Source organism: Athene noctua, chromosome 16, assembly GCF_965140245.1.
Source record: "Athene noctua chromosome 16, bAthNoc1.hap1.1, whole genome shotgun sequence".
NCBI classification, from domain to species: domain Eukaryota; kingdom Metazoa; phylum Chordata; class Aves; order Strigiformes; family Strigidae; genus Athene; species Athene noctua.
The window spans coordinates 8,651,760-8,664,694 of NC_134052.1; the positions used below are offsets into that span (position 1 = coordinate 8,651,760).

The window sequence follows — 12,935 nt, forward strand, 5'->3', positions numbered from 1 at the left end:
GCATGAACCATCTTCAGAAGCAGATGTGCCAACATCAACTATTACCAACCTGATTTTTTGTAAGCGATGGGTCCCACAATCCTACATCTTCCCATGTAGTGTTTTTCAAATAAAAGTCATTAGGTTCAAACTGCTTAAAATCCTGGAGAAGGGGAAGATGGGAAGAGAGCACAGAGAATCAAAACCAAAGACCAACTGCTCCCTTAAGCAGCTCTTGTCAGCATCCATGCAGTCCTCTCAAGTGCAGCTGGCAAATCGTAGGTATTAGCAATTCGAGGAAGGGTGGGGATTTACAGTGCAGCTCTTTGAAGAGCTGGGAATAGTCTCAATATCATAGAACACCTTAAGAACTATTCTCAATACTCATCCTCCTAATTAACCCAAGACTGTAATTACATACCTGTCCCATTTAAAGCCACCTGCTAAACATTTAAAACCACACAAACACTTTACCATAACTGATGGTTGGTTGGGTTGGGTTTGTTTTTGGTTTTGTTTTGGTTTTGGTTTTTTTTTGGGGGGGGGGGGGGGGGGGGAAATGTTGTTTGATTGGTTTGGGGTGGTTGTTTTTTGTTTGTTTGTTTTTTAATTCATTTCACCCAGGAATCCAGATAAAAATTTTAGTTTGACTAAATATATGATGTCCAGGAAGCCCAATTCCTATTAAAAAAATAATCTTCTGAAGTACTTTGTCATTTCATCTTTGGCATATAAACCAGCAGCACATAGGGGAATCAAAAACAGTATTTCCACTGAAATGAATACTGAAAGTAACATTGGCCCAGTTCAGAATTTTACCCTTAAAAATTATACTTGCTCCACAAATTTTCCAGGCAGGAGGGACTGGCATTTCTTTCTCTTAATGCATCTCACTTAAATGCTCTTTGCAGACACACTAACAGGAAAGCCAAAGCAAACCGGTCACAATTTGCCAAGTAAAGAGTTAAAGGGTGTGAACTGGCAGCGAGCAAGTTAGTTGTTCAGGAGAGAAAGCTGCACTTTTGAGAGGGCAGTTACGAAGTTTGTCCAGAAGAGTAGCACAAATACCCTTCCTGCCCTTCTACAGGAACTAACACAGGTACAGAAGTGATTCTTTAACTTGGTGACCTACTGTTAGCACTGACAAACACTTCATGAAAACCTCAGAACCATCTTCTGTCCCCCAAGAACATCCTATACCACACGTAGTCCTTGCTTCATTCCCACACATTCACTTAGCAAGTGCTATTTTTAAGAATCCAACATAAACAAAAGATGACCTACCTTTGATGATACATCAGGGCAGTCACATATAGCCTGAAGTATATCTTATCTGCACTAAACTTTCTAAAAAGTGTTTACTGGTACATTTTATCTCAAGTTATTAAGTCCTACTTTGTGTAGAATTTAAAAAGCAATGCAGGGGTAGCAACACCTGAACAACAAGGCTCAAATGAAATCCCAGGATCATTCTCAGAAGCTGATGAGAACAGAGGAGTATGGTGTGGGAACAGCATACAGGGGATTCCTTCAAAATTCACAATAAAAATTTAACATTTTGTGAAACAGGTCTAAAAAAACCCCAAATTACATCACACACCAAAGACCTTACAGTTCCACGAACTTTGGAGCATTTTGACTCTAACTGCAACACTTTGGAGGTATCATACTTACTTCTATATGTTCCTTACAGTATTCCAAACCAATGTCACTAAGTATTTTTTTCACAGTTTTCCGGGCCTTTCTTAAACTGCCAAGGTTGTTGACAGGAAGTTGGAACATAGTTTCTATTGAAAAAGAAAGTAAGAGAAAAGGTTTAAGTCAAATGTGTTTTGTATTAGTAATTTTCTGTCTCATTTTACCCATATAACTCAGTATCAGAGCTCTACCATTAACTAAGAAACTACCTCATTTTCTGTCTGATTTGTTCTTAAATGATGCTGGCTATAAAGCTAGATATAGACAAACTTAAGAGAGGACTTAAAAAACCCAACAAACTGATGTAAGAACTATTGCAGGAGTCATCAGCTGCATCTGGAAATAACTTTTTTTAAAAGTGTATTTACATGAAATTTACCCCCTATACTGAAGTACTTAAAAACAATTTATCTTTTCTGCATATGTATTCCTAGTGATTTGAAAATTGGTAAGTTGAGCCTCAAGGTTTGTGTCAGTCTTGTAACAGATGTAATCGTGTCTCTTCAGTGAGAAAGATGCTTCTGGCATTCAACTGTAGGTAGGATAAGAAATTAACAGTTCTTCCTCCATTTACTGTATTTATAGCTTTAAATGGCTGACAAGCTCTTTAGCATACTTTCTTCTTTTATTAAGATGGGACCTGAAAGCTTGGTTAGAGCCCTTCAGAAATACAGATCACCAGAAAAAGCACTTTGGCTTAACTCTCCTAAGTGTAGCTGGATTTTTCAGCCTAACCCTCCCTTTCTCTTTGCACACAGAGATCGCTAACTCCAGTCTGTAATGACTGGGGCTATCCAGCTATAAGAAAGTCTAAATTTCAAGATATGCTTATTCCCAGATTCAACCATAAGATTTCTTCCCAACACTAGTAACTTAGTCTTCCTCTGTGCACACAGGAGTTCTCAGTCTGCATGCTGCTATGGGTACAGTAAGTGCTTGCTCTGCTACTGAACACCATCAAGTCATCTGCACTTTTAGAAGGTGCAAAATGGCAGAAACGTGGAAGTCCCTGTGAAAGTCCCTGACAACATACAGTTATTCTGGAAGTGAGAGGGGCTGGAGCCAGCAATACAAAGGTAGGCTTTTCTCAAAGAAAAGGGGAGGAAGCTTCTTAAATAGGAAGAAAGCATCAGTTGCTACCTTGTTCCCTAGGCCTTAATGGTCCAATGCCTGTTGCATAAAGAATATCCCCCCAGAAGAAAACAGCAGCTTTTTTTGATCATTAATATTTCCGTGAGCCAATTCAGAAATGTTGCTTTGTTTGAACAACAAAAGGTTTCATTCATATCAACAAATTAATCCACTGTAAGGCCAAAGACTACCTACATCAACTAAAAATGGTTTGGGGTTTTTTTTTGGATAGAAGCTTGAAAGTATTTTTTTTTTTAAACTTTCAAGCAGAAGCCTAGAATGCAGAGTTAACAGAAGTTTGCAGCCATTAAATATTTGAGTTAGACAAAAACTCTCCCCTTTTATCATGAGATCAAGGGCAACTGCAAAGCTACCAAGAGCTTACTAAGAAATTTTCTCAAAGTACAAAGGGTATGGGCTGTGACTACAACAACCAAGTGTCTCTGATCAAAGCCAACCCTTCTGTATGTGCTATTGTGCGTACTCCTCGAAGTATACTTGTCTGTTTACACAGTAGCCTTTTTATTTTCATACTCCTACCAACTTTTACTAGGTAATGCTTTAAGACAGTCACTAACAACCTACTGTTCCATGATTCCCACCATTAACACTGTTTAGTTTCAGAAATAAACAAACCTGAAAAGTTCTGTGTGTAACACGTGTTAATCTAATACAAACCACGGCAGAATCAAAACCTACAAGCAGTGCTGCTGGCACATGTTGCTAGGCTCTAGTCTCTTCAAATTCAATGAACTCAGAAATGGCTCCTGGGTAAGAGCAGAAAGCTATCATGACATTTAGGATTCATATGACAACTATAAATTAGAAACTATGTGGAAACGAGCCTGAATTTATATGAAGATTTACAGGAAAATTTTCAGAAGTACCAAAGCAACTCTGGTCATTAAAGGGTTTTGGTACTTGTATCAGGCTGGCCACTGTCACAGATTACCAGAAACAAATACAGTGTCATTTTAATACCCCTATGTGAAAACTAGGAAATCAAAGAAAAATAAAAAGTTTAGACCTTGTCTATAAATCTCAGGGATTCCAAATTACTCATTTATAGTATCTGCAATAATGAAGTTACTTAGACACATCATGCAAAGTGACTAACGATAGTAATTTTCAAACACAGGCCATAAAAAAAAGTATTTCAATGTTCTGTGTAACACTTGTTAAGAGAATTTAGTTTAATCAAAACCATCTTGATTTCTTCACATACAACACTTTAAATGCAAGTATATTAATTTATGTGAGTGTAGAGGTGTTTCCGCTAATTCTCATCTCACTGGAGAGGGTAAGAACTGGGGGGGGGGGGGGGAATTGAGTTCATATGAAAAGTAGCTATGTTCTATGTTATGTGGTACCTTTCATTTTAAGGAAACTCAAACCCACTTTAGAAATACAGAGACAAGTCTCATAATGTGAATCCTCCTCAAGCTATGGAGAGCACTTCTGCAGGCATTCTTTGCCAGAGAAGGCAAGAATTAAACTGATCATGGCAGTGAACTACTCTCTCTTTCCAGTTATTCCCTCTAAAGCCTCTAATTACTTTGCATGGGAAACCATGAACTGCTCTTTTTTTATGCTGCATCCATTCTCATCTGTACTCTTTTATAATCAAGTATTTCACATACAATTATAAACAATATCCAGGCCTAAGACATTCTCCATCTCTGTACAAGACTGAATGTGATTGTTCAAACAGTGATTCATGTCATCCGTTGAGAATGCTACTCACTCCTGCCCAGTCAATTATTTTTAATTCTCATAAAGGACTAGGAAATAAGGTTTGAATGGGAGTTTCTAACTTCTTGTTACTTTGAAAACTGACTCAGACAAATCGGTTGTTTTATCGAAATCTGCATTCAAGCCTATGGTTCCATTATCATATTTTCTGATCAAATTCTGAATTTATCAACATGTCCCTTTCCTCTTTCTTATATAGTTATTTCTGAAGGCACACATTGAAGAGCAGTTTAAGAAAAACAATTGCAACATCCCTAAGATTTTAGAACTCTGCACTGTTTATTAGGCTTTGATTAAGTAACTACAGAATGTGCCAAGTTCTGCCCTGCTCTTCTACCCGTCCTTGCCCATGCTGTGGTATCAGTTTTACTGTATAAGCACCTCTGGGCAGAGACTATATCCTGTTATTTGTACTATTACTTGACATGCTTTCGGATGAAGTAAAATAAAAATAATACCATTTATGACATGCAAGCACATAAATGATGGAAAAGATTTTGAAAAAAGTAATGGATATTTACCTTGCAAACAGAAATTTGTATTGAGTAATTATTGTATTAAAAAATTAAGACCTCAAATAGTAAATTTATGTATTTTAGAGCAACATTACAATTAATTTAGTTCCTTCAACAAATAGAACTAAAGTTTCCTTGACTAAAAATATTTCAAGGTTACAATTTTGCTTCAACTGTAAAAACAGCATCTAATATAGCTTAAAGTTGAGCCAGGTCCATTCTAAAGACATGAATAGTAACTGGAAATACTTAACAACAGGGCTGAGAATCAGCAATGCCAATTTTTTGTATCAGTAACAGATCAGTATAAAAGATGATAAAGACTAATGGGAAAAACACTGTTGCTTAAGAATTTCAACTCCTAACTAGCCTCTTGATTAATGCAAATGGTTTTGTAAGGTTTGCAATTTCCAAGCAGTACCATTTTCTTTGTATTTGATCTGTAGTGGAAACTCCAACCTACAGTTTCTTCTCCTAGGCCAGTCACTACAAAATAGCTTTCAATGCTGAGCCCGCTGTCAGTTTTTTCATGACTTAAAACAGATCTGACTTGTGTGATACTACAACTGTGTTAACAGGAAAAGAAGACAACAACATAGAGCACAGAGTGGATTTATATCCTTAAACACAGGTCACAAACTGGAAAGAAAATATGCTTCCTTAACGTTCTATTCCCTGTCTTCCCTAAACTGAACTGGGAACTATGGCTCTGAACACTAAGTGACAATAAAGAAACACAAGTTTGCTTTCAAAGCACAGCATAATCTTTTTAAACTCACAAACACTTATTAAAAGTTCTTGCTGCTGAAGTTCATAGAGCCAGAGTGAAAAATACTAATGTAGCCAAGAAATTAATCATGGCTCCCCCAATTCCTTTTCTCTAAAGGCAACTGAATAAGCATTGCTCTTACTGTATTGCATTGGTTCAGTAATGCTTTCAGTAGCTTCTTCATATGCTCAATTTTTTCACCAAAATTATATGAAGCAGCATAGTCAAGTATGTTTAGGATTTGAATGAATATTTTCAAGTGAACTTCAAATCCAAGAAGATAATGTCCTAGTAATTTTATTCCAGAATAACCCAAGTTATTAATATCAACTGTAGAAACATCAGTGCATGAAAACATTACATTTTAAAGCTTCTAGCAAGCTGTGCTGTTTTCTTCAAAACCAAAGAATGTACTTATTTTGCTTGTAAAGAAACTTTTTTTTCCTCATGACAAAGCAAAAGTCAGTACAGTTTGTCTTTAGGCAATAATCACTTGTAAAATTGAAAGTCAGCCACAAGTCTCAAAATAATGCCTATTATCAAAGACCTTATTTTAGTCCAAAATTGCACTAAATTTCTTCACCAAAAGAATCAAATGCTTTCTCTTAATTACTGTGTCTAACATACCTCCACATGCCAAATATACCATGAGATATATACTCAAGTGAATATGAAAGCAAATGATTTAGGACTGCCTGAAAACAAGTTCTCTATTCTATCTGCACCATCTCCTTGCCTCTGCCCTTTTGTCCACATCACAGACCTTGAAGACAAGAAATTATCAAGATCTTCCTATCACAACACATCATAATAGGATATAATTAGATCTTCACATCTGAAAACTAAAGATCAACCTTACTTTGCAAATTTTGCTTGATAGCTGAATCCAACTCACCTAATCTAACAAAAAACTCATCCTTAAGCAAATACAGTTAATTTTAAATTTTAGGAAGTTTCTTGACCATTTAATTGCCATTAGTGGAGAGCCAGATACAGTCTGATATTATTATGGTTTATGATTACAAAAAGAGCTTTTAGCATCTCCATTAATTTCTATGTACAGCAAGTAATTCAAATTGTAATTGCAATATACAAAACATCCCTAAATGGGGACATGAAACCAGCTGGGGTTAAGAAGCATCTCAAATCACCATTTAGACATTAATGCTGTTCTTGAAATGAGGTGTCCTTTATCTGACCAGAAGTTAATGTTTAAGAGAGGACACCTGGAGCATCTCTTCTTCACGGTCAGGGCTGCTTCCTACTGCTCTGAAGCTTAGATCCAAGTAATTATTTTAACAGAACACACTACTAAGGAATGCAGCATCCACTGCTGACAAAAACCACTAGTGATTTCCTCTGGCACTAAAGCTACTGCTACACCCAGCATCCCCCACAATGAAGGATGCCTGTAATAAAGGGTCAGAGATCAACTGATCCTTCTGTAAAATAGTCTACTTCAATGCTGTTTCTCCTGAAATGCCAAAAGTGAACTGTCTTAAGCACCGCCTTTCAATGAAGACAAAAGGCACAAGCCTTTTCACTAGGCACAAGCAGCTCAAGCTTCACACATCTATGGGTTACCAATTCCTGATGGTTAAAGTGCTACTTACCTAATCTTATAGGCTCAATACAGAACTCCTCTCTGAGATTTAAGAAGCTTTCAAAAGAAGCTCAAAAGCTGTTGGTTTTTTTTTTTAATAAAGGAGGAATTAATTTATCCTGAGATGATACTACCTCAATCAATGACAATCCCAGCCCAGGATTCTAGTTAACAGAACATCCTGTATCTCCATGTATTCTGTTTTATAGTAGCCAAGGCATAATAATTTTTATTGTTTTCCTGTATGGTTCTACTCTAACCTATTCATTCCTGCACAGGTCCTAGATATTTAATACATTATAGAACTTTTCTTTGTAAGTGAACGTGCATCTGTACACACATTCACAGAAGAATAAGATGATCACATATGTGTTAAGCAAAAATAATTCTACAGAAAAACCTGAGCACTTTTTATCCTCATTAAGTAAGAGGAATAATGAGATCTGCCTCCAAGTCAACCAGTTGTTCTTAAGTTCATGATTCAACAAACAGTAAGAATTAAGTTTGTGTCTGCTCTTCTGTTTCCTACTTCTAGACTTGGGTCCCACCTACAAGTACACTAGGAAGCCCTTGTTCATAAGGTGAATTAATCATCAATCTACACTAAAATCTGGGTGGAGAGAATAAATGATTACTCAAAAACAAGACCAACAATGTCCTTACTAGAAATATCCAGGTAGTATCTTCAAGTACCTAGTGAATTCCTAACCTAGTTATAAGAAATTCCAAAAAATTAAGACTGATTTAATAAGATCTCACTCATCTTTAGTGAGCTTGTGCAGAAGTCATCACAAAATAATGGCAAAGCAAGCAGACTAACTGTAAGAAATATTTGGAACCACCTTCTGCTCTGTATTTATGTAGTACCTAGCATAAAGGTCTAGTCCACAGCCAGGTACTGATTCCTAGAATAATTCAGTAGCCAAATGTAAGCAGAAAAGACAAGCTATAAGAGAGCAAAATATCACTACTAAATTAGAAACACTGTACTTAAGTTTTCCTTTCATAGTCACGTTTTGGAGATGCAAAGAGCTATTTTAGACAAACCATGCAGTACTATTTCACCGCTTTGGGTAACAGCCATTATGCAAAGCATGAAGAAAAAGCTAAGACAAGTTTTTTAGCTAGTGCATACATGTTCAGCAGGAAGACCTGAGCAAAGTACTCTTCAGATCATCATCCAAAAATCTGAGGGGGGGTGGGACAGAAGGTTTTGTGAAAAAGCAAGATAAGCAGAGGAACATTAGTTAAAGAGACTTCACAAAACTCAATACCATGTACAAAGTCTGTACATGGTATTGTGCTTGGGAGAACTGAAGCACTGTCTTTGGCTTTTTTAACAGGCTGTAAGAGTCCCAAGAAGGAAGAATGTAATCTCAAGTGCAGTTCTGATACGTGCCTCTTAAAACCTCAAAATTAGGGCATAAAATGACTACAAAGACTTCTGAAGTTTGAGAAGTCTACAGGAACCAACAGTTCAGTTCACTCAATAGAATCACACCCTAAAACAGGAATGGGCCAGGACATAATATAGGCTGATCAATTTAAATTAGTAATTATGTCCAAGTTTTAGGAAACAACTAAAACTGCAGGCCAAGAGACAACACTGTGCCTCATTTGTTTAAAATCAAAGGCTTCTTTTCAAAGAACTCAGGTTCACAGGTCTAATAAAAAAGGGACCTCACTTCAAGGTTAATGTTGCTTCACAGCAAAAGGGCTTTTCTCTCTACTCAGTTTTCTAATCTTGTTAGCTGTAGTTGGTAAAAGAAAATACTAGTAGGGGAAAAAATTGCTTAACACCTTGAAATGTTCTCAGGAGCACTAGTGTGAACAATATCCCGAAAAAAAACCCATAATTTCTGCTTAGTTTTAGGAACTTAACAACGCAAATATTCTAAGGCATAGGAAATCAAGACTTCAGAAAGGAAACGAGGTCTAGCCCAAAAATTAACCACTGCATAGTCACAGAGAAGTTTAACAAACCCCAAATTCTTCAACATCGCACTTTTTTTTTTTTAACAGATTTTAGCATTTAGGTAGATTGCAGCAACTTTCAGCTCGAAATTACCTCTTCACAAACTTGCTAGTCTTACTAGCACTTCAAATTCCAGGTGGAAACAATTGCAGTCACTATTCTAAAAACATCCAGAATGTGAAGTCTGACACATCCCCCTGTAATGTTTCTCTAAGTGATTTTTAAACCACTTTTAGCATTCAATAAAACTAAACTATCCTCACTGTACCATCTTCAAGCACTTCAAGTTAAGATGGCCATGCATTTCGGCCCTTTAACAAACACATCAGTCACCAAGGGACTGGAACCACCTGGACAACTGAGTCAAAAAATGAGTTAAAAAAAAGATTACTGGGCAATTATTTGGAAAATTAATTCATGTAAAATACAATACTGCATGCCTGGTTTAGAGTTTTATATTGCAATAGTTTACATTTTCTTATGCTACATATTTTTCTCAGTGCAAACCGTCCTCTCTTACAAGTACTGATCTCACATGCTCAATAGGCTGCATTCACAACTTGACAACTATGACCTTACAGGAGGGTATGCACCCAGGACAGAGAGGATAAGGAACACAAGAGGGGAAAAAACAGCAAAAAATCCATCAGTCAAATTATCAGAAGTGATATAAAAGAGAAAGCTTCGACCTGTCTTTAGACCCCGAAAGCTGTTTCTATTTCAGTGTAACTAAAATCTTAATTCTCCGGTAGGTCTTTGTATTTTGGACCTGCTCTGAAGAGCTGCCTTGCAGCCTGCTACCTTTGATACCATCAGGTAACAGATGTTAGACTGTTTCAGCTCTGCCAACTTTATTGAGAACAATGAAATAGAGGATCTTCTAGTGTACAGCTTCAAAGCACCCACAAGGTAACAATGCTATTCTGATTCTGGAAAAGACGCATCAGTTTCGGAACAAGACAGCCTTTTTCTCCAAGTTAAAATCTTCAGCAAATATTCCAAATCCGCTTCATCATGTTATTTTCATTTCTGGATATTATTCAAAGTGCTTACTCTGCTTGTTTCATGTTTGAGCTTTGTTACAGTTCTAACAAGCAGCAAGTATAATGTATTTCTAATGTCACAGTCTTATTAGTAAAATGGCGGTTTTCATCCAGAAATAATTTAAAGACCTAAAGTAATATTCTAGAGGAAAATCTTGCTGTGTAAAGGAACCAAGACGGCACCAGTCTGACTACAACACTGTCAGTCTGTACCATCAGGAAAGCCTTCCATGACCAGCAAGGACAGAATTGTAGGCAACCCTAAACATCTCACTGAGGAAGACTTCTTTAGTCAACTAGGTTTGTAAAGAGCATCACTGTGAAATGGCAAGTGAAAACCAGTTATGGAATTCCGAAAAGCTATAAACAAAACACCCCTAAGTCCCTAGTGCTTTTTATTCTTATTCAGGCATCTCAAACCTGTATGAACAGGCTAAGTATCCTAATGCTCTTTACAACAGCCACTGATTCTTCTGAAGTACCTGTCCACTCCTGGAACCAAACCAGTGGAATACATGATTATTTTTTTTTTTTTTAAACTTTAAACATACCACAAAAGTATGCTGTCAACACTGCTAATGATACTAGAGGAATAATTGGAAAGTTACTACCTGGCTTTTCCATTTATTTTCCTTGGAAATTTTATGAATGTAGTTCTAAGTTTAAGTTCACAGAGCTGAGAACAGCTAGAAACAGCAGTCCATCAAGAAAAGGAAAACTAAGAAATTAAACTTTCCTAGTGAGTATTGAGTGAAAATTAGGAATGAAGAAGGGAAAGAAAAGTTACAGAAATACAAATGAGGCTCCTGGAAACTTTTTTTTTTAACATGCATTTATCAATTTTCTTGACATACAATTTATTTTACCAGCTGATGATTCCCAGACCTACCATGAAAGCCTCACAGGAACATAGAGGTGGAAAGCTGGTAACTCATTTTGATATCATTTTCCCCTCACAATGAAATATATAAAGTTACTCATAATAAGCAACATTTACCCCTCACCCTACCCCTTAAACACCAGGTGTATTTTTTAGCTCAGTTGAAAGGATCAGCACTAAAAAGAAAAGCTCTATGTATATTCATTATGTTGACCATTTTGGTTTTGTTAAGTAATAAAATTATTCAGCCACATAGGAGGTCGTAGTCTTATCAACTCTTCTCTTTGTTACTGTGGCTATGTCCTTCCAGGCTGCCTCACCATAATTAATCAGTCAAAACAGGGGTGCCAAAACACTTTTATGGAGTAAAAATGTGTAGATCCCTAATTCTAAAACAAACATATGTTAAATACAGAAAATCCAAAACATGCAGACAATTGAATCAGCCTCTCATTTCCAGATAGCTGGTTCTTTGCTAGTGTTTAGAAGAGGCACTATTTCACCAAAGATTAAGTGTGACAGCTTCTTCCCTGCAATGTTTACTGTGAACACCCTGCGGGCAAAGGAGGCCAGTCTTCCGAGAAGGGCTGCAACATCCCCAGCTGTAAACATGGGTGCAAACACACCACCCCTTTTACTTTAAGGGCAAAATTTCTAAATCAGACTAGAAGGACTTCCAAAGGACTAGACTCTGATCCAGTATAAATCCATTGCCAGTTTACAGGCCTACAACTAATGTTTTAGGGCTACTGAAAGAAACCTCCCCTTTAACTCCAGACATAAAAAATCTTTTAAAAATTTAATAAAAATGCAACTTTAGAAGGGTTCTTCCTACTCTAACGTAAATATCTGCTGTTCATCAGTTTTTCGGATTTGATGCCAAGGTGTTGGCTGAATTTATCAAATCAAATCAAATGTGATGCCAACTGATTTGATGCCAACACCTTAGATCTAATGACACAGAAATGTGCACCTCTTGAACTGACTGCTTCTGATAAGCATTCAGTGGAATTTACACTTTCATACAACTTTTGTTAAATAATTTACCTTGGAATAAAACTGGGGCTGCAATTACAACTATCTCTTGGGCACATTATTAAAAATAATAAAACATCAGTTTTACCTTCTCTTATGAGCACATTTGGTTGACCCTTCTCCTCCTAATGCTCTCATTTACTCACATTATGAAGACTGAGAAAACCTGAACTTTTTGGTGATGTGAAACACAGCATTATCAACTGCATTGCTGAAATTATTAGGCATGAGCATGTGTGCAAAACAGACAATTTTATAAGCAATGTGTAAACCCAGCCTCTTCTATCCCATTGTGACTCTCAGTTTGTTTACATCTATACTCAGATAGATCTTGTCCTATTAAAATAATTACCTCTAAGAACTATTGTTCATTAAAGCAGATTTGAACCAAAGATACTGGTATTTTTTTTGTTTCTACACATGCTTATAAAATGTAACTGTTCCTCTTCCTTTCCCCCTCTCCCCCTCATCATCCCTCCGCTGCTTCAAAAGGTCCATCCTTTCGTCGCTCTTTTTCCCCCTCTCCTCCTCATCCTTTCCTTGCTGGTTCTTGGC

General features: G+C 36.8%; 1 protein-coding gene across 5 annotated transcripts in view; it reads right to left on the reverse strand.

Annotated features, from left to right (window-relative positions):
* The window catches only part of ADNP (activity dependent neuroprotector homeobox), a 32,541-nt gene that overhangs the window by 6,058 nt on the left and 13,548 nt on the right, over positions 1 to 12,935 (reverse strand). For all 5 annotated transcript variants that reach the window (XM_074920659.1, XM_074920657.1, XM_074920658.1 and 2 more), the window contains 2 exons: positions 1,654 to 1,766; positions 50 to 142 (listed from right to left, as the gene is read on the reverse strand). In XM_074920659.1, the coding sequence (XP_074776760.1) occupies positions 50 to 142; positions 1,654 to 1,766 (206 nt within the window). The remainder of the gene's footprint in view (positions 1 to 49; positions 143 to 1,653; positions 1,767 to 12,935) is intronic.